The sequence below is a fragment of the Chenopodium album genome, chromosome 7 (genome assembly GCF_948465745.1).
Source record: "Chenopodium album chromosome 7, dcCheAlbu1.1, whole genome shotgun sequence".
Classification (NCBI taxonomy): Eukaryota; Viridiplantae; Streptophyta; class Magnoliopsida; order Caryophyllales; family Amaranthaceae; genus Chenopodium; species Chenopodium album.
In genome coordinates, this window is record NC_137840.1 from 2357571 (window position 1) to 2381219 (window position 23649).

At 33.9% G+C, this 23649-nt stretch overlaps 1 protein-coding gene and 1 pseudogene across 1 annotated transcript; both read right to left on the reverse strand.

Annotated features, from left to right (window-relative positions):
• Window positions 1–1413: 1413 nt before the first annotated feature.
• Window positions 1414–10807, reverse strand: LOC145639856 (auxin-binding protein ABP19a-like; annotated as a pseudogene).
• A 10514-nt stretch (window positions 10808–21321) lies between these two features.
• LOC145640781 (auxin-binding protein ABP19a-like) lies at window positions 21322–22112 on the reverse strand. The gene has a single exon (XM_081692013.1). It carries the CDS (start codon window positions 22049–22051, stop codon window positions 21410–21412), a length of 642 nt encoding a protein of 213 aa, XP_081548139.1. The 5' UTR covers window positions 22052–22112; the 3' UTR covers window positions 21322–21409.
• Between the last annotated feature and the right edge of the window lie 1537 nt (window positions 22113–23649).

Consider the following 23649-nt stretch of genomic DNA (forward strand, 5'->3'; position numbering starts at 1 on the left):
TCTCTTTGCTACAACCTTGTGGTCTATTTGGCTAAGAAGAAACCATTGGATCTTCTCAAAAAAAAAAAAAAAACTTGCCTATCCAAAAGTCTAAATCTCAGTGCATATGGTCTACTAGTGAATGGTTCTACTCTACTGTAGACCCCTCTACTAGATCAAAGCCCATCTCTTCTAACTAAGATCCCCCGGCCCTCCTCCTTCCTTTATCAAAGTAAATGTGGATGCTTCTTTTATAAGTAAGACAAAAGATACAGGGTGTGCAGCAATTTGCAGGGATGAAAAAGGGCAGTGGTTGGGTGGAATTCAATGGAAAGGTTTCTCTTCTACCACCCTTGATGCCGAAGCAACAACAATATCATTGTCTTTACATTGAATTCACTCAAAAGGATGGCATAAAATCAAGCTGGAATCTAACCCCAATTTTACATAAATGCAGGGAACAACTGCAATGCCTTCCTGAGCTGCAATTGGCTATGAAGAAAGAGGAAAAAACAAGGTAGCAGACTTCCTGGCGAAAAAAGCAAGGGGAGACCTAAATATTTTGAATCAGATTTATAATATAGAACAACCCTCAATTGATTGTATCAAACTGTTAAATGAAGACTTGTACTCCCTTAATAGCACAAGTAGATCCCAGGATGTAATTTTGGTCTTACCTACGGGTAGCCAACAAAACAGCACTGTTTGATGCTAACCTCTTTTAATTAATTAACCTCTTTCTTCTCAAAAAAAAAAAAAAAAAAAAAAAAAAAAAAAAAAAAAAAAAAGCAAAAAGAAGCTAAAATGATAATTAGCTCACAAGCTTATGTGTCATGACAAGCTAATTGTCAAATTAGCTTGCCATTGGAGTTATGTGTCATGACAAGCTAATTGTCAAATTAGCTTGACATTGGAGTTATACATTTTTAATGTAAAAGTAAAATAAAAATTGTAAATTTTCTCGTCTGTATACAAAGTCATATCAACCAGATACCACAAAAACAATACCAAGTATGTATGTGCTTTTTATTATCTAAATTATCAATATAAAATCATAAATTACAATCAATATTTTTAAACTTTGACCGCATTGTATGTGTATATTTATCACAAATAACACAAGAGTTCTTTTTTTATTTTTATTTTTATTTTATTTTATTTTTTTTAGTGCAAACACAATAGTCTTTTATAATTATGAAGTAAAATTAAAAAACTTTTACAAATTACTTTTTGATATGCATACTGCACAAGATTTATGCCATTTTTTCACGTAGTAGATGAGAGTACAAAGCAAATAAGTAATGTTATGAACATTACTCAATATTCTTTATTATAAAGCAAGGTATTACAAATATCTTTGACATGCATATGTTCCAAACTTTATAGCTAGCATAGGTGATACCATACATGCAAAACCCAAAGATTTTAAGCATCTTATGAAGCTATGTCAATTTTGCTGAAAATGTTCTGCAAGCGTTTCACTTCATTAGGACTTATGGCGGTGATTTGCGAAGCTATTTTTGCCGGTAAATTACCACCGAACAAGGCTGTGGAATTTATTTGAAATCCTAGATTTGCCCCATTCAATTCAAGGTAACAAATGCTAGAGCTGGAGTTTCACCAACATTTATTTGGAAGTGAAGCAAGTATTGTGGAAATATCACTACATCGCCAGCCTCTAATCTTTTATAATACGCGATATTGTTTGCGTCAATTATCCCTGCGATTATTGTTCCATGTACAAGAACTTGCACTTCTGATGTTCAGTGAGAATGTATTGGGGGAATTCCGCCCACCCCCAAATCTAACCTCGCCATGGAAAGGCCTAGACCATTTACACCCGGAAATTGATCTACTATAGCAAAAGTTGCATTGTATCCAAAACAAATTTGTGGTGTCTCTTTCACCACGAAATCCAGTGAAAACAAAGTCATCTATAGAGACTTTAGTTGGGTCTTTGCAAGGAAATCCTATTGTAATACCCCGTATTTTCATACGTATTTTCTAATTAATTAATTAAGAATTATTTTATAAAAAGGGTATTTTAGTAAATTCATTATTTGGAGCCAAATAATATTTGAATTTTGGCGCCAAATATAAGTATTTAATCATTTGAATAATTAATTATTTTTGGATTTCTAAATTAATAATATAGGTTTAATTATCTTTTTTAAGGTCGGTCCATATTTTATTATACTAACTATTTCAAGAGAAATATCTAATATACATTATGTATTTAACTAATTTTATATTATCTAAAATATTTATTTATTCAATTATTTTATTATTATTTTCGCTTTTATATTTAAAAAAATAATAAAAAAAAATAAAATAAAAATAATTGTGAAACGTGATTTGATCATATTTTGAGGAGTGATTGTTATCACTTTAGTTTGTTAATTATTATATTTTAAATTAACCTCTAATTCTCTTCTTCATTATCTCATTTTGTTCATATCTTTCTTCTCTCAACCATATATGTATATCCATTTAAATTTTCTTATCTTTTAACCCAACTATTAATCTAGACTTAATTTGATTCAAGTACCTTAACAATTCCAAAAACTTATCACATTTTCTAGTAATCATATCACACCTTAATCTCTATCCTTTCTACACCCTCAACACTATAAAGAGACCCTTAATTCTTCCCACTTATTCACACCAATTCTCTACTTTTCTTCTCCTGACCTCTTTTTACACAAATAATCCTGTTTATATTTGAAGCCAATTTTTGGGCACTTATGGTAAGTTTTTGGGGTATTGTTGTTTCCCAAAAGATTGTTCCTCTCAAAAAATTCTCGAGGTTAGGCTCAAGAATCACCAAATTCGGAGTTATATCAAAGGAGTTATAGCCTCTGCAAGTTCTGCCTATTCTTTCCAACGCAAATCCAATTCTTCTCTTTTCCTTATTGGTTTCTTATCTTTTCTTATTCTCTTCTCTTATTCAATTATTATTATTATTATTATTATGGGGGATTTATAAATAATTTTTATGAGTAGTTTTAAGTATATAAAATCATATTTTTTAATAATGTTTTTGTTGAAAGGTTCATGTCCATATAGTTGGGAGGTTTTAATTTAATTATTTGTGATTATTTGTTAACCTTATATTGATTAAGATTATATTTATTTGTAGGGTGTGTTCAATCAAGGTTCTTGAGGTCTTTTTGTGTGGTTTTTCTAGCAAGGATCAAGGTTCGATTAGGTGGCTAGATACCTTTGAAAGTAATTGGTTTGAATAACATGTTTTACATGATTTGATTGGTGATTGAATTAAATTAATTTTGAAATAAATTATGTTTGAAGGTATTTATTTTAATAAAAGTATTTGAATGATTGATTTTTAAATCATGTTTTGAATGGTTTGGATTGCTTATCGTATTTAAATAATATTGAAAACTATTGGATATTAAAAGGATTTATTGAACCATTGAGTTATTATTATTAATGCTTTATAAGCATGTTAGTAATCCCACTATGCGGATTTGGTTTATTGATAAGGCCTTGGACTTTGTATGACCGGGTCTTTCCTCAAGAATAGCCTTGTAATATAAGGAGACTAGCTTAGGAGGTGTGCACACTTGGGTGAGGAATTGGATTAAAAGGAATTGGTTCTTAATAAAGGAATTGGTTCTTAATAAAGGAATTGGTTTTACTAACTATTATTTTGAATATTGAATCATTGGAATCGGTTTTGGAATAATGAGTTTTGAATTTATTGGATTAATTATTGGAATTGGTTTTAAAAGCATGTTTGCAAATAAATTGAGTTTATACTTGTAGACACCCATTTGTGTCTCCCCAAAACCAAACCCAGTGATGAGTACCTTTCGCGTCGAATCATAATCGAATGAAGTGAAAGTGTGGAAAGTTTAGTGTTGCGGACAGTTTTAATTTCTTTTCTCCTCTCTTTGTTTTTGAAAACTTCTTTTAAGAAAACAGCCAATCCAGTTTGGTTGGTCCATGATATGGGTCCAATAGTAGTGTAGTTGGATGAGGCTTGACAAGAGCTTTCCAATGATATATTATAAGCCCAATTCCGATGAATATTGAGGAAGTTATGGCCAATTTACTGAACTGGGCCCGGTTTGAGCCTTATATGCGGCCCAATGATCTAGGGGAGGGCCTAATATGGATTTATCATTCCTAATGCAATTAGGAATGGTTTTAGTCTTCTAGATTCTTCTAGAAGGTTCTTTTCATCCCTAATTCAATTAGCATTGATAAATTGACTTTTGTTGACTTTTCAGAGTTTTAATTAAAATCAAAGAATATTTTTTGAGGGAAATACGATTTTATCCACCTGTACGGCAATTTTTATCTGATTTTAAGAAAACGCGTAGATTTCTGAGTAAGCGCCAAACGCCAGCTGTAGCGCCTAACGCTACGATTGGCGCCTGGCGCTAAGGTCAGCGTTTGGCGCCAACTCAGTTTTTTTTTGCGTCAGAACTCTGTTTTGATATTTTATCTTTTTGGCTGATTTTCTCTATAAATAACGTATTAAAAACTCCGTTTTCGATAATCAGTTTTCACCTACAATCAATCAATTCTCTCTCTCTCTTTTCTAAACTAGCTTCTCTCAAATACAAAATTCCGCATTCATTAGATTTAGAAACACCTAGCCATATTCGAAGTTGCCTTCGCCCTAGACGTGAAAGGTTTAATTTCCGAGGGTTTGGTCCCAAATCCCTATTTCAATTATTTGATTTAATTGTTTTGTTTTATTATTTTCCTTGAAGTTACTAACGTGTGTATTTTGTTATTAGAAAGAGGTACGAGGCATCCAAGTAAGTATTTTAATGGTTTTTATTGATGTTATGATATAGAGTTCATGTTTAGGTTGTTATTATGATATTCCTAGTATCATGTCTAGGGTAAATTTAATATTAAATATGATTGTTATGATGCCTTTTATGATCTTCCTAATATTTATGATTGCTAGTATCATGTTAGGGTTAAAGCTTTGATTTTTATTGTTTAGTGACATGTTAGGATTTGTTATTAATCTTGTTAGTATCATGCCTAGGATCTTGCTATTATTATGCTTTAACATGATTCATGATTATTTTTATAATTGTTTTGATTCATTATTATAATTTTATAATTGTTATAATTATTGAAATGATGATTATTATTATTATTATTTTAATAATTGTTATGATTATTATGATGATTATATATTATGTTGCTTGATATTTTATTGTTATTGCTTGGTCGCACCATTTTATGCATGTTTAAAGGGAATTTGTACTTGTAATCACGCTTAATAAGATAATTAATAATCTTGTTTAGGGTTAATATGATTATAATTCAAGTGATCACCAATAATAGTTTATTTTTGCATTATATTCAACCAATATAGATAAACAGGTTTAGGGTTAATCCTATTGTGTATGTTAGTCAGAAAGCGCACATGAATACGATCTGAATAAAGTAGAGGCCTATTATTAGGGCACGTTCAATCTCTTTTAGGTTGGATTTGTACTTTCATCCCCGAACCCTATTTGGTTCAAGACCTTATGGAGTTGACGATCTCTTGGATCGTTAAGGGGTGTAACCTTCACCTCGTGAACGGTTTACAAGTTCCTAAAACTTGTTGGCGACTCTTTTGCTCTATCTTCTTTCCCTTTGGACGCCACCGTACTGTAGTGTATGATCACAGTGGGGTTCAAGCCAGGGGATTAACGCTTGAAATTTCCCTACAGTTTTTGGCGACACCACTGGGGAGGATTTCTATTTTAATTCCTGAATTTGTTTCGGCAATGTTTTAGAATGAGTGGATGAGACTCGAAACGTTCTAAGTATTTCATGTGCGTAATTTTGATTAACATTATTGTCATATGCATAAAAAAGATATCATTGGAAAGACCATCCGTAATTAGTTAAAAGCATAGGATTTTACACGTAGGAAATTTGAGAAATATCTTTCACACTGTGAGAAACTGGAAAATTTTATCGAGCACAAAAAGCTGCTGAGGCATGTAGGAATTAGCGTCAGCGAACAGAAGCTGGCGCCAGACATTTAACCGTAGCGCTAGACGATAGCCCTTTCGCCAGGCGCTACAGCTAAATCCTGGCGCCAACCTCTGTTTGCTGGCGCCAAATTCTTCCAATACCAAGCTAGAAATATGCGTTCTAATTTCGACCAGTTTTTCGCATTGTTTGCTCGATCCTACTTCCTGATTGACTTTTTCTCACTTTTCTGAAACCCATATGTGTTCTACATATGGACATAACCCTCTGGGAATTCATGCTCCATCTACCTGATTGAACGCTCTGAGCAACAAATGGTACATCCGAGAATGTTGAATTCACCAAACCATGGAAGCGAGATTTTTCTAAAACTCGCGGTGTCCCATCCACTCGCGCCAACCCTTCACGGTTAGGCTTCCGCGCGGTGCATCCGGACAATTAACCATGGACCCTCTATTGACTAAACCATATCCAGAACTTTAGAGAACTAGAGCCATGGTTAGGTTGCAAACTCATTGCATCATATTGTGCCTACTTGACTAATTGTGCATTATTTGTTGTGCATATATATGTTTTCTTAATCGTTTGTTTGACTTGTGTTGAGACTAAATAAATTAATGACTTAAAGAACTTTGCCTAATTAATTAATTAATTAATTTGAGTAAATAAAGTCTAATATTTTAATCAGAATTAACCTAGTACGACTTTAGGCATGCCCCTGTTGATTAATAACACCGAAAACAGTCTCAGACTGAAACTCCAGCATTGGCGCCAAAGTCTGAACTGTAGCGCCACTCTGTGGAGTGTGGCGCCTGGCGATAGCTCTGTCGTCTGGCGCTACACTACAAAGAGAGGCGCCAGTCCTGTCGTTTTGCCGACAGTTCGGATTATTGATCGAGTCATCATCTAGTGTCGAATTAACCAGTTTGCTAATTAATTCGGTTAAATTTCGCTGTCAATAATACATTGTTAAGTCATTAATTGAGTCTAGTCACATAATCTAGCCACATGGTCATGACACGAGTCTTAACATATCACCTACACTCACTAGTCTTAGCACGCACTTTGAGTACATATCACCATGACCATGTCTTAGGTTCATGCATGCGTCGGTTTTTTCCATCATTTGAGTTGGGGGTACATTCTAATCCTAATTCTTCACATACATCCCCCCATCTACATCATTTTTCTCCACATTCTATTCCAATCTTTCTTCACTTCCTCCATCCATTGCATGTTGAATAAAGTTTGAGTCAAATAATTAACAATGAATATCCCCAAATTCCTTTTCCACAGTACTTGGTCGAGGAGAGAAGGGCGATTAATCAAGGACAACCTCTTTATTCAAGTCTCACTTTTTGATAAACCAATTCGTCAAAAGAGGAAGGCTAAAAAGATAATAGCAAGTCAAGAAGAGGTCAATGAACTTAGGAATCAATTAAATGACGTGACTGAGGTGTTAAAGGCTTTAACCCTCAAAATTGATGACCCTGTGAAGCAACAACAAATGAACCTCAGGCAAGAAAGTTTGAGAAAGCTATCTAGTGACTCTTTTGCTCTATCTTCTTTCCCTTTGGACGCCACCGTACTTTAGTGTATGATCACAGTGGGGTTCAAGCCAGGGGATTAACGCTTGAAATATTCCCTACAATACTATCTTGCACTTATCGTTCTTAGCATATTTTGCTAATCCGTATTTCTTATTTATTTTGGTTCCACTACTACAAAAACATGAATATAGAAGCCTAAAACAAGCCATATAGAACGCCTCAGAGGCGTTCTTCTGAGGGGGTGCCCTATAAGTTCTACAAAACGCCTCTTTGAGGCGTTCTATATCTAACATAGTACAGACCACCTATCTGAGAAAGGCGCTTCATATTCTAGGCATAAAGTAAATAAAAAAACAAGGGAAAGAGAGCCGTCATCTCAGGATAAGCGCTCTATAAGTGCAAAAATAGAGAACGCCTACCACAGATAGGTGCACTCTTTTCCTTACTTTTAAAAAAAAAATTATATTATTATTATTATTATTATTATTATTAATTATATAATAATAATAATAATAATAATAATAATAATAATAATAATAATAATATGCATAAATAAAATACCATAACAATAACATTTTATTTATCAAAAACAATTAAAATACATGTATTTCAATTACAATAACTGAATTCGTTGAGGAAAAAAAAATACATTACAAGTTCTTTAACATTACTGATTAATGCAGTACATTACAAGTTAAAATACATGTATTTCAATTAAAATAACTGAATAGATCCATAATCAAGAAGTAAAATTGTATAATCACCACGATCCAAACTAACACCACCACCACAACCCACTGCCCCACCAAAACCGTACCCAAACCACCACCAACACCACGACCCACACCGCCACCTACACATCACACTACCCACACCACCTGCAGCACCCACGACACACACCGCCACCTACACCTCACACTACCCCCATCAGCCCCCACGACCCACACCACCACCTGCAGCACCCACAACACACGAAACCCGCCACACCACACCACACCACACCACCTATAACTTAACCAATTTAAACAAAAATTAACACAAGCAATTATCTCTAAAATAACAAAAAAATAAAATCAGATCTAAATAACAACAAATTCATTATAATCAGAATTTGAATTAAAAACAAATATTAAGAAAAACTAAAATTATATTGTAACCTAAATTAAAATCAAATGAAAAATTGGAAATTTTGACCGATTAAATACTCGGAACGACATCTCATGGCTTGGTGGTGGACGCTCGTGGCTGAAAGGTCGCTCGGTGGTTGATACTCGACAACTCGTGTCTCAATGGTATGAGTGAAAAGCTTGTGAGGTGGTGGACTTATGGGCGTCTGAAGCTTAACCAATCAAAGCGACGAAAACTCTCGCGAAATTCCCACGGTGAAACGACCTCTGACGGTGCTTGGGGATTTGAGGAGAGAGAAAGAGAGGAACAGGGGAGAAGAGGAGTGTTGAACTAAAAGAGAAAGAGCAAAGGAGTGAGAGGAGGGAGAGAGAGAAGAATATGGGGAGGGGCGACTCTCATTTAATATGTTTTACGGTTAGGGGGTTGTGGGTATATGTAAATGACGTGTTCAATTAGTTGTTGTTGTTTTTTTTTTTTTTTTTTTGAATACTTACAGAACGCTTAACAAAAAGAGGCGATCTATCTATATTATTGTATGGTGTAAATTTGGATAATACTTATAGAACGGTTAACTAAAACAGACGCTCTATTGGTTTCAAGATACAAAACGCTTATCTTACATAGGCGATCTGTATAATTCTAGAGATCGCCTATGTAACTTGACAGTTGTGTATTGTGTGTTACTTATTCTCTATTTTGTGGTAGTATTCGTCCGGTTTACCGTAATGGTAAGCAGTGTTGACTATTTTCTGGTGGAGTCATGAATGAGCATATGGGAGTCCAGGGATTTGCTTCACATAGTTTAGGAATGTTGGTCTTGTCTTTATTTTTGAGCAGTCATAACAATGTTACTATTTTTATAAGTATTAATAAAAGAAAATTAAGTTTCCGCTGCAAGTTTTGTTATTGAGTTAAGTACTTTGAGTAGCCTTGCGTAATCACGCGGTAGTAATACGCCCAAGTCTATCTCTACGGTATAATTATACGTATTATACTAGTATTTCTGTAGAGGGAGATTTGGGGGTGTTACACCTGCAGGCCCTCTAGGAAGACTATGATCTGCAATACAATAATCGGCTTCAATAATAGCATAACTAAGAGAAACTGAAACAATGAAGATGAAAAAAACAGAAGACTATTCAGTTTGAAAGCTGAAGATGACTGGCTAGCTACAATCAACAATCTTGCTAATATATATGGTAGTTTTGTTATTTACGTTATTGTATCTCTTAGCAAAGAAATGGTGTTCTATATATAAGATTTTGCTCCACATAAATATGGAGGTAGCCTGAAAAAATAAAGCAAAGGCAAAAATAAAAATCTCCCTTTCAAGACAGTTGATCAGCCGTGTTCTAGTATGACCATATTATTCAAACTAATAATTAACACATCTCCAGTTTCCCACGTAAACCATGCAATGCCGGAAAAGATTTCACATGCATTATAAATGCTATTGATTTTAATTGTTATATTAAATACTGGTCTAACATCTGCACACCAGCTATCGAGAGAGAGTCCACTACACAAGTCCAAAAGGGTTATCTCCCAAAATCATAAGGCGATAAGAGTAGTCCCAAAAGGGTTATCAATGTGAGACACTCACGTGTGTTGTTTGGAAAAGCACATACACTTCGCTTCAACACTCTTCTTCACATGTGAGGTCCTTTTAATTTGTGATCATGTAATGTTTCATGGTACAAACATAGAGTACTTTCACATGCTCTGGATTAAAGCCATTGTAGGGAGTTACTTTTACTATTACCTTTTTACCATTTGGTTTTAGTATTAAACATCTTTGGACAGGGTTAGTAGACCAGCTATATGTCCTCCTCCTTTTTTGGGTTGCCTAACCTTCATAGTATCATAAAATCGTAGAATTGAATAAGCTAATGAGAAAGAAAATAAAATAATTAATAATAATAATAAAAAAAAAATACTAATGACTTTAGATGGAGACTATGTGAAGAGAGATATAGTTAACATTTAAGGGGTTGTTTGGTTAGTACATGGTAAATAGTGGAATGGAATATATATATCAACAAAGGGAAAGATAGAGAATGGAATTAAAATCCCTAAAATTTATTGTTGTTGATTGTTTTGAAACACACAGAAAAACAAGTCACCTTCTCCGACCCAGTTGCGGATTCAGGATTTTCGAGATGGTGAGTCACCATCAATTATTAATCACTTGTAAAAGGACATTTTTTTTTCCAAATCTTGTTCATTTCAATCAATAAATTATATATATCAAAAAAATATATATCACCAAATTGATTTTAATCCAAAAATAGGACACAAAAATCCATTCTATGAAACAATCAGTACTTAAAAATTCAATCATACAAGTTGAAAGTACTACAAATGACATGTTATAAACAAATACTCCCTCCGTCTCCGATTGATAGTCACTTTTGCTATTTTTGGTGACTCAAAATGTTAGTCACATTTGCTTTTTTCAAGTACCATTAATATTATTTTTTTTTTACCAAAATTCTCTAACAATTGCAAAAATATTTGTGCAAATTTAACTTTTCCATGTAAATTTTAATTTCCAATGTACTTTAATTACTTTCTCTCTCTACTTTTTTGCATACCCAATGTAAATTTATTTTTTTTAATGTACTTTCTTTAATTCTCCTTAATTCCCGTGATTTTTCTTCAAAAGTGAATATCAATCGGGGACGGAGGAAGTAGTACTATAAAACTACTCCCTCTATTTTTAAATAATTGCTTCATTTTTCCATACACGGAGTTTTAAGAGAAATTGGAGAAAGAAATATAATATGGAGGTAGTGGGGTTGGTGGAAGAATAAAAAAAAATTGTGAAAAACAAAAGTAGTGGAGAGAAATGGAGGAGAGAGAATACGAAATTAATAAAATATGATTCATGGTGGGTCTACCAGGTGAAAAAAATTAATTAAATATTATACAAATTTTCCAAATAAGAAAATGGAGCAAGTATTTAAAAACAAACGAAAATGAAAAGTGGAGCAAGTATTTTAAATGGAGGGAGTATTACATTAAATTAACTTTATGATTTTTACTTTGATAAGGTTTGTTGGAAAATGTTAAAATTGGTTGCACAAATATAGGATATAAATAGAAAAAAAATTATTGAAAAATTATACAAAAAGTGAGATAACTTAAATATAATTGGTCTCTTTAATGAAAAAAGAAAGCAGCGTAAAAATGATGAAATTCAACAATAGCATCAAATATCTTTGATATTTTAACAAAAGCACTGATGGGTGTGGGGGTCTGATGCGGCGCAAAGGTATAGCAGCATCAAAGAGATCGCCTATCTATAATAAGCAATCTCTTTTCTATTTTTCACATAAATACATCAATCTTTTTTTTTACTGGTGACTTGGTGAGTAACATGCACCACTGTGCACATGAATAGATCTGCCCCTACTCCGGCCACTTCTTCCACTTTCCCAGGCTACCTTCTCTAGCCACCACTGCAACCATCTACCCCACCACCTAGCCACCCCTTACCGCACCTTTCCCACCCTTGCTACCCCTCCCCTCCCCTCCCGGCCCCTCCCCCCAAAAGGCCCTCCCTTCAATTCCCCAAAACACATCCTCCACCACCTTTCAATTCTCGTGAAACTCTCGACTGACACTCGTTCGCCCCGAAACAAAGTAATAAAACAGTAGAAAGTTATAAAATATGAAGGAAGTGGGAATGATGGAAAAATAAAGTACATAGTTGACAAGAGAGAGAATCTAAAAATATTATAGTATAATAGTTGAAGGGCCCACTTATCCACTAGGAGAAAAATATTAGTCAAACATTTTTCAAAAAAGGAAATAGAGCAAGTAATAAAATACGAAGGGAGTATTCTGTCTTTTTAAAAAAAAAATGATGGTAGTAATACAAAAGAAATCAAGATTGGTCATTTTCAATACATTATTTTTCATAAGGCATGTGATATTAAATTTAGAGGCTTTTATTGAATGATTGACTATGGAGACATAAAATAAATAACTTATTTTTGGACTTGATTCAAAGAATTGATTTTTGTTTTATGTAATTGTTTATTGATTGCTTAATCTTTCCCTTTTTCTTTTTTTTTTTTTGTGTTTTTTTGTGAACATCATTGTCACTCTCCTTCACTTATATAATACAGATAATAGAAATTCGAGGTAAGATTTATTTGCTACTTATATTTGGGTTTTTCTAAGCTATGCCCCTCAATGAATTTCTAAGCTGTACCCATGCTTTTTCAAAGTTGTAAGCTATGTCCTCCACCTCACGTTATTTTATCAACAATAACCTTTGACAGCCACAATAGTTAACGGACGTTAGAGAATGTTATGTGGCGTTACTAAAATCGTTTAATTAAAAAAAAATTAAAAAAAAAGCCAAAATTCCCTAGCCACCTTCCCCCCACCGCCAAACCCTAACCCCTCCCTTAAACTCATCGGAAAACCGACCGGCACTCTACCAAACCACCTAAATCGGCCAACCGGTACTCTACCTCCCCATCTGACCCACCCCTGATACTCTCCCTTTCCCTTACCCCCACCGCATCTACCTTTTTTCTCGAAACCCCAACAACCTAACAACGCTTCTACTTCCTTCACAATCTGAAACAATCTCTAACTCCCTTTCCCACACCCTGAAACGAAGAGGGAGGGTTGTTTCGAGGTGGGGGAAAGGGATTGTTGGCTGTTTCGTGGTGGTTTAACGGAGGAATGAGGTGGTCGGTTTTATGCGCTGGGTTGCGTCATGTGTTTGTGTTTGTGGAGTGTTAAGGAAGGACGGAAGGCGAGGGGGAAAGGGCGGGGGGTCGTTGGCAGAAGGTAATGTCTAGGCGAGGGTGGGCAGTCGGTTGCCGACGACGATGACAATATGGGCTGATAGGCTGGGTTGTGGTGGTGGGAGGGGTGGTTGGTTGTTTTTCTAATTAATTCTTAATTAAGTATTAATTATTTTATTTTTTGATTTTTTTAATTTTTTTAAAGTATTAGACCAATTAGAACAGGACACGTGTCAATTAAAAACACCAGTTTACGTCCGTTAACGGATATGATTGTCAAAGAATATTGTATTATTGTTGATAAATAATCATGAGGTGGAGGGCACAACTTATAATTTTAAAAAACATAGATACAAATTAGAAATTCAATGACTGGGAGGACATAACTTAGAAGAACCCATTATATTTTGTTGCCTATTAAGGGACACAAATACACAATGGGTATTTAAGGGACACCACCCCCTGCCCAACCACCGCTTCCACTTAATTACATGATAGAAGTAAACATCTTGACAATAAAATAAAAAATAACTCGACCCAAATTAGCTGTTGATCCAAGATCAACAATCCAACCGTCACCTCTATACATATACACATTAAAGCTTAATGTATATTTTCTAATGAATAGAATAATAGATGTCATAAAGGCTTATATGATTGATTTAATACATTGGCTTAATGTATATTTTCTAATGAATAGAATAATAGATGTCATAAAGGCTTATATGATTGATTTAATACATTGGCTTAATGTATATTTTCTAATGAATAGAATAATAGATGTCATAAAGGCTTATATGATTGATTTAATACATTGTAAGTGTTAAAGTTAAACTACGGATAAAGTTTATGTTAAGAAAATTATAATTTTAAAAGTTAACTTTATACTTTAAGAATAAGTTTAATACACCTTACAAATTTACAATAACTAAATGAAAATCTACCTTAAATAAAAATTTATCTTGTTGTAAAGTAATTGTATCCTAGTTATTGAGCAAAAAAAAAAAAAAAAAAAAAATGAATTCATCATATACATACACAACATTATCCAATGATTTCTTACGATGCAGTTTTAGGCTGCTACAATTACACTCAAATACTCAATCATGGTAACTAATCAGCGACATTGAGATATGATTTCTTTTGAGTTTAATACCCCTTTTCATTTTATTATTTGCTCCATTTTTTTACTATAAAAAAAGTAATATAATTCGAAAAAGTGGGATTAGTGGAACAATATAGTATGATGTTGAGAGGAGAGAATATGAAAATATCAAAGTACTACGTATGATAGTTGGGGATCCACCAGGGGAAAAGAAATTATTAAAATATGGTGAAGGTTTTTTATATAAAAAATAGAGACAATAATAAAATACAGAGCAAGTAAAGAAATACAAAGAGTATTTAGTGTTTTTTAATGAAAGTCTCATCTGAAACTAAACACATTTATAGAATGGTTATACTAGTACTGTCAAAACGGTTTGACAGTTCGAGTTCGGTTTGGTTTGAAATCGGTTCGGTATTAAATCGGGTTGGTTTGAAATCGGTTTAAGTGTCTCGCGGGTCAGTTTCAGTTCGGTTTAAATAGTTATCGGTTCGATTCGGTTTCAGTATATTCTTGAGCGGTTTTAATTCAGTTCGGGTTGTAAGCAGTCCGGGTAGTAAACGGTTCGGTGCATACGGGTAGCGGTTTGTTAACGGTTCGGTGTAAACGGTTTTTATCCCGGTTTAAACAGTTTCGGGTTGGAAACGATTTCGGGTTAGAAACAGTTCGGTTCTTTTTCGATTCAGTTTATAACTAATTCGGTTCTTTTTCGGTTCATACGATGATAATAATTTGGCAGGAAGATATTTTATACTATGATAAATTTTCAATTAATATTAATTTGGCAGGAAGAATTTTTGTACTATGATAAATTTTCAAATTCTTAATGGTTCTTTGTACTATCAATAGTAAGATTATTTTGCTTAATCCATATAATTACATTAAAAAAAATTTGGGAAAAATAATAATGCTCGATCGGTATTAAACATGTGTGCATAATTAAATTTCATTTAAAACACCTTTTAACTTGATTTTAATATTCTCTTTATAGTAAGCAGTTTGTAGCCATTCGTTTATAAGCGGTCTGCTTCATAAACGATTCGGTTTGCAAACGGTTTGGTTTATAAACGGTTCGGTTTATATACAGTTCGGTGCAAACGGGTCGCGGGTTGTTAACGGTTCGGTGTAAATGGTTTTTTATCCCGGTTGAAACGGTTTCGAGTTGAAATCGGTTTCGGCTTAGAAACAGTTCGGTTCTTTTTCGGTTCGGTTTTATTTCAGTTCGGTTTTAAACTGGTTCGGTTCATTAACGGATTCGGTTCTTATTCGGTGTAACGTTATTCGGATCGGTTCGGTTTCGGGTTCATTCACATACAGTTCGGGTCGGTTTTCGGTTTTAAAAAAACGGTTTTTAATCGGTTCGGTTTTCATTTGGGTCGGTTGTTTCGGGCAGTTAAACGATTTTAGTTTGAAATTTCACAGCACTAGTTATACAGAAGAAATTAAGATGGTCATTCTCAATTCATTAGAATAGTTATACAAAAGAAATTAAAAATTGTCATTTTCAATTAATTATTATGGTCATTCTTTTTTTTTTTTTTTTGAAAACTATTGTGGTCATTTTTTTTTTTTTTTTGAAAACTAATATGGACATTCTCAATTCATTAGAATATATAGTTATACAAAAGAAATTAAACTGGTCATCTTCAATTCATTATTTCATTATTTGTGCTAAGTAGAGCTGTCAGTTTCTGACCCGAATCGTTAAACCCGACTGTTTCGAACCGATCCTAAAAGGAACTGAACTGTTTAAAACCACTTTTTTGGAAACCGAAAACTGACTCGACCCAATTTTTTCCAAACCGAAACTGAACTAAACCGAATTTGTGCAAACCGTTACTAACCCGACCCGTTATCAAGCCAATCTGTTACAACCCGAAACTGAAAGCAACCCAAACTGATTACGTTTAAACCCGATAGTAACCCGACCCGTTTTCAACCGAAAACCGTTAAAACCCGATAAAAATCCGATAAACCTAAATCATTCCAACCCGTAACCCGTTGTGACCGAACCGGTTATAATCCGTAACCCGTTGTGACCGAACCGTTTACGACCCGTAGCCCGTTATGACCAAACCGTTTAAAACCCGTAACCCGTTATGACTGAGTCATTTACAACCTGTTACCCAATATGTTTATGATCTAATCTGTTTCAACCCACTACTCGATAAACCCAACTTATTTATGACTTGACTTGATTATAACATGACTCGTTCCTACCCATTATATGACTAATTCGACTCGATAATCATCCGACTCAATTTTAACCCGATATGATTTGATTAGAAACCCGTTTCAAATTGGGTAAACTCGTTTTCAAACCAACCAAGTTCAATCTAAACCGATTATAACCGAAACGATAATGGTTGGACCCGATTTCACCCGATCTATTTTGAACCGAAACCCATTTTCGAACCGACCCAGTTAAACCCAAACTGATAATGACCCGAACCAATTACGACCCGTCCTGATTAAGACCCGAACTGTTTTTAACCGAAACCCACATTAAATGGGCTAAACCCGTTTTCAAACCGACCCAGTTCAACCCAAATTGATTATGACCCGAACCGACTAGAACCCGACCCGATAAGGATCCGATCCGAATAGAAACTGCTATTAAAAAAACCAAACCGAACTGACCCGATAATTTTCAAAACCGACCCAAATCGACCCGTTTATTATTTCAATCCGTTATAATCGACCCGTTATAACCCGAAACTGATAAACCCAACCCAAACCCGAACTGTTTAACCGAATTGACACCCCTAGTGCTAAGGCATGTGATACATCTTATCGTCACCAAAGATAATTTTGATAGTTTTGGAGAAGTGGGGGTAGATATTAGTGAAGGTTTTTTAAACACCATAGATATTAAGAATTTGGATTTTTGTAGCAACCTAGTTAAAAATAAAAATCCTATTTAACTTTGACAGTTAAGGGTTCGTTTGGCATTGCTGTGGTTTTCTGTTTTTTTATTTTTTGTTTTCTAAAAGTATATTATATGTGTCCCATAATGAATCAAAAATTATATAAACTTATTAAAATTATGATAATTTTGAAAACTGACAACAGAAAAGTGGAAACACCTTTTTCTTGTTTCTTGTTTTTGGTTTTTGGTTTAAAAAAAAAAAAACAGAAAACTGAAAACCAAAACTGATGCTAAACAAGCCCTAAGATTAAAAACAAGATTATATATACTTCCTCTATTTTTTTAGTTGACACCTTAGCTTTCGATTATCACACTTGTCAACGCATACTTTTAACAATTAGTATCTCTAATTAAAAACATTGTAAAATTATAAAAAGTGAATATTAATAAAATATACATTGAAACAATTCAAACAAGACCCCATCACATTAATATGTTTTATTGTATCTATAAACACAAAAACAAGTCAAAACATGTTTTGTGAATAGTGTACTGTAAAAGTCAAACATTGTCGACTAAAAAAAAGAGGAAGTATTTAGAAACTCAAAAATCGATGGGTCAGAGTATAGACTTCGTTGGACTGTTGGAGTATCACATGAACACTTCGCTAAGATTTTAGCAACTTTGTGGTGCAGCAGGCCACACCGTGAGGCAGGGGTTACTCGAGTTATGTGGTTAGGGGTTACTCGAGTTATTCAGTCAGGAGTTACTCGAGGGGTTCGGACAGGGGTTACTCGAGGGGTTCGGACAGGGGTTACTCGAGGGGTTCACTCGATCAAGGGTTACTTGAGGGGTTACTCGGCCAGGGGCGGTTACTCGAGTTACTCGGTCAGGGGTTACTCGAATTACTCGGTCAGGGGTTACTCGGTCAGGGGTTACTCGAGTTACTCGGTTAGGGTTATTTAAGGTGTTCGGTCAGGGGTTACTCGAGTAATTTGGTTAGAGGTTACTTAAGGAGTTCAGTCAAGGGTTACTCAGTCAGGGGTTACTCGAGAGGTTTGGTTATGGATTACTCGAGGGGTTACTCGGTCAGGTTTAACTCAAGTAACCCCGCCAACTCGAGTAACCTCTAACAAAAAAACTCAAGTATCCCCGACAACTCGAGTAACCCCTAACCGAGTAACTCGAGTAACCCCTGACGCATGGTACAACAGGTCACATACAAAAAATTGTGTAAAGATTTTTAAAGAACTTAATTATTAAGTCCTCTTAATAGAAGTATTTTCTGTAGGAATTTCACACATCATTTTCCAATTGACTCCTAATTCTTAAAGTGTATTTGTATGTTTATACTAGAGTTCTAAATTGAGTTAGGAATTTAGGGTTAGGATTCGGCTAAACTCTAAAAAAGCGGGCTTTGAGAGAGTCTTAAAAAGCACATATGATTGAGAGATCTATTGTGGGGTCGTTTAAAGGTGTGTTCTAGACACATGATTTTCTTATGTATTTTTAAATTTATATAAACTTATCTGAACTTATTTTAATTACAGCTTGTATTTTGATAACCTTTATCAATCGCAAAACTTATTTTCTTAAACTTATCCTTTCTATCTTAGGGTCTGTTCCGATTTCCTGAAAACAACTGAACTGAATTGAATTGAACTGAACTAATTAGGGCTGAATTGAACTGAGATAAACTGAATAGAGTTGAAATGAATTGTTTATAAGAGAAGAAAATTAGAAATTGAACTGAATTGAACTAGACTAGATCCGAAGTGGGTCGTGTTTTTCTTATTGCTAGACACAAAAAGCTTTCCACCCTAACTTCTCTCGTGCACTATTGAGTTTTTTGAGTTTTAATTTTTATTTCTGCAAAACTACGACTCTAAGTTCCTTAAATTAAACTTGTTTTCTTCAATAAATTCACGCCAAAGATCTGATACCAGATGATGTAAGTCTAAATACACTCACCCGAATAAAGGTTAATGGATTTAAACTTTTTAGAATGGGGTACTAACGAATTAAACTCACGAAACGAGATTGATAACAAAAAACCAACAACACACTCAAAGTTCGGGATATTAGGCAAAAACTCAAGACACTCTCAAAGTTCACCTAATCTTATAACTAAAGAATAAACTCAAAGCTACACTTTAACTCGAGACAAACTAAAAGCAAAATGCTAAAAACACTTGAGTTTTTTTTTTTTTAATTAATAATCAAAATCTATCTTCCTCTTGTTATTACCTCCCTATTTAGCAAAATTACCACTTAATATCTCTTAAAACCGTCACATTAATTCAGTGGTCATAAAATCCGTCACCTATTTAAATGGGCAGTTACAAATTGGCAATTGAGAGTTACAATAACTCCTATAATCACACACAAAATCACGGCTAAATAGAGAGGAAGTTAATTACTTCTTTAAGTCTAATTACAACTTAAATAATAGATAAAGCAAACTTAATTATATAGCCCAAAAAAGCAAATGGGTCATTCATACATAAATAACACTCCTTTGTGTTCTTCAAGTAATCTCCTAATTTGACAAATTCAGGCTTGAGAGCAAATGGACTAACTCCAAGAGTTTCAAACACAAGGGCAACCGGTTATTGATCCATGGAGCTTCTTAGTGGGTTGCTTGATCTTGGATCCCTTCCTTAATAAATACTTAAAACAGAGATTGAGAGCAAGATTAGCCTTGTCTGATCTTAAGATTTTAATTAATTTCCACATCAGATTTTATATATTATTTTTTTAATTTGAATTATGTTAAGACTCCTTAAGACTCAATCAAATTTAATTAAAAAATTGGAAACCTGATTGAAGAGATAAATCTGATTGAGTCTTAAGGAGTACACACTTTTTTTTTTGAAACAACGTACATATCTATAAATTTTTTTTTGAAACAACGTACACACATTTTTTTTTTAAAACAATGTACATATCTATAAATTTTTTTTTTGAAACAACGTACACACATTTTTTTTAAAACAACATACATAGAATATTTTTTTTTTAATGTACATAGATTTTAATGTATTTAAGAAATAAAAAAAAGTTTTTTTTTTAATCAAAACACTGAGTTTTGATGTATATATAGGGAAAACACTGTGTATAGTGTGTAGTGTTGAGTCTTAAGTTGAGTCTTGAGTTTTCAAGACTTCACTTCAGATTTTGTTAAGACTTAGCTTCTTAAATGCATTAAAAAAACAAAGTCTTGTCTTAAGATCACAAAATTTAAAAATGATGATGTCACTTAGAGTCTTAAGACTCAGGGCTAATCTTGCTCTGATGTTGAAAATTTTTTTATAAACAAAACCCTAAAAATTAAAAACCGAAAAAAACAAACAAAACGTTTCAACAAAATTCATTTACGTATATTTATTGGGTATTTTTGAATGGGTGGCTAATCTATGACATGAATAAAAAAACATTGATAAACAGTTTTTATTTTGTGAGTTTTAATTATAAGTATAATTTCGAAAATTAATAAGTATTATAAAAATAGATTTGCATAATTTATAATAACGTATCTCTAAAAAAAAATACATGTATTAAAAAGTTATGCATAATATAAATACAATTGTAATACATTGTAGACATTTAAAATAATTCTAAATGAAAATAAAAATATTTAATATGGGGCAATCGATCAGATTTAATTTTACCATGTGAGCATATTGTGGTGCCTTTTTTAAGGAATTATATTGTAGAAGTTTAATAGTAGATTAGAACAAAGCAAATAAGCATTGTTATAAACATTATTCAATATTCTTTATTATAAAGATATTACAAATATTTCGTAAAATAAAAAAAAATTACAAAATATAATTGACATGCATATATATATATACATACTACCTCTGGTCCAAATTACTCGCAACTTTGGAATATTATTTGTGAGATATAAAATATTCTAAAGTTGCGAGTAATTTGGATCGGAGGTAGTATATATATATGTATATATTCCAAACTTTAAAGCAAGCTAGCATAGGTGATACCATACATGTAAAACACAATGATTTTAAGCGTCTTATGAGTTTGTGTCAATTTTGCTAAAAATGTTCTGCAAGCGTTTCACTTCCTCAAGACTTATATCGGTGATTTGTGAAGCTATTTTCGCCGGTAAACTACCACCAAACAAGGAGGTGGAAGTTATTTGCAATCCTGGATTCGCCCCATTCAAAGCAACAAATGCAAGAGCCGGAGTTTCACCAACATTTGTTACGAAGTGAAGCAAGTACGGTGGAAATATCACCACATCGCCAGCCTCTAATCTTTTATAATACGCGACATTGTTTGCATCAATTATCCCTGAGATTATTGTACCATGTACAAGAACTTGCATTTCTGATGTTCGGTGAGAATGCGCAGGGATAATTCCGCCCACCCCCAAGTCTACCCTTGCCATGGAAAGGCCTAGACCATTTAAACCTGGAAATTGATCCACAAGAGCAAAAGTTACATTGTTTCCGAATAAATTTGTGGTGTCTTTTTCACCACGAAATCCAGTGAAAACAAAGTCATCTATAGTGACTTTAGTCGGATCTTTGCAAGGAAATCCAGCGGGCCCCCTAGGAAGACTACGATCTGCAATACAATAATCGGCTTCAATAATAGCATAACTAAGTGAAACTGAAACAAACAAGATTAAAAAAAATGCAAGACTACGCATTTTGAAAGCTAAAAATGACTAGCTAGCTACAATCAAGAATGTTGCTAATATATGGTAGTTTTAGATTTTTTTTAATTACGTTATTGCATCTCTTAGCAAAGAAATGGCGTTATATATACAGGATTTTGCTGCTCCACATAATTATGGAAGTGGCCTGAAAAATACAGCAAAGACAAAATTAAAGATTTCCTTTTTAAGACAATTGATCAGTCATGCTCATATACAACCATATTATTAATACTACTAGTAAACACATATCTAGTTTTGCACGTAAACCATGCATGCAACGCTGGAAGTGATTTCTCATGCATTAGGAAAGCTAATGATATTATATAATTGATAAATATAGGTCCCCATCTATCACACCTGATATCGAGAGAGAGTTCACTATAAAAGTTCAAAAGATGTTGAAGAATAAACCTCTCAAGTGTCACCACATGTAAGTGTCCCACATTAGTTGAAGAAGAGAGCCTTAAACACTTTATAAGGCTAAGGGGCTACTCCTCCTATATCCATATAGTTTTGGGATGAAACCTCCTTTGATCTTGTGAAGTAAACTCTCTCTCTTGGTTTGAGGGTGCGACCCAGACCCGCGTTTAACAAAAGCGGTATATCTCAAAATCATAAGGTGTTAAGAGTAGCCTCAATCAACCCAATTAGCGTTATAAAGTAACCAATACCATGAAAAGAGAAATATAATATTTAAATGTGGTTGTGTTGCTAAAAAAATTGTGTAACATTAAGAAAATATTAAAAAAAAAAAAAAAAAAAAAAAAAAAGAAAGAAAGAAAGGAACTAGATTTAATATTTAAGACCAAATTTTTAAGAGGTTTTGGCTTCAAATTTTCTCAACTTGGAGACCATAGAGGTTTCTTCTGTTTGATCCAGTTCAGCTAATACATTTTTTCTAGGAAATTTTGCAAAAAACCACCTTTTATAAGCAATTTTTTGCAATAAACCACCTTATAAATTTTCTTTTTGCAAAAGCACACCTTAATCAATTTTTTTTTTTTTTCAAAACCATACCTTTATGACGGAAAATGGGGTCAATCCCTATTTTCCCGCGTTGACTACCCTAACCCCACCCACAAAACCTGCCCCTCCCCAGCCCAATTCACGAAATAACCCCCTCCTTCGCTCCACCCACAAAACCGGCTCCCCTCCTCATCCCCACCAACATAATCAAACTCCCTTCTTTCCACCACCTCACGAAATCTGGATTTAGGGTGGTTCGAGTGTTAATTTATGGTTAAGGGAGTGTGGCTAGGAGTGTCGGCGCTGGCAGTGGAGGGGAGAAGGGTGGCTAGGGCTATAGAGGAGGGTTTAGGGTGGTCAACGTCGTTAAAGGGGTGTGTTTAGGGTGGTCAACGCCGTTAAAAGGGTGTGTTTAGGGTGGTCAATGCCAGAAAAGGGTGATTTTGTGGATGGAGTTGGGGAGGGAGGTGGTTTCGTGGGTGGGGCTGGGGAGAGAGGTGGTTTCGTGGGTGGATTGGGGTAGTTTTTTTGGCATAAAGGTATTGATTTGCAAAAAAAAAATTTGATTAAGGTTTGTCATTGTAAAAAAAAATAAAATTATAAGGTGGTTTCTTGCATAAAAT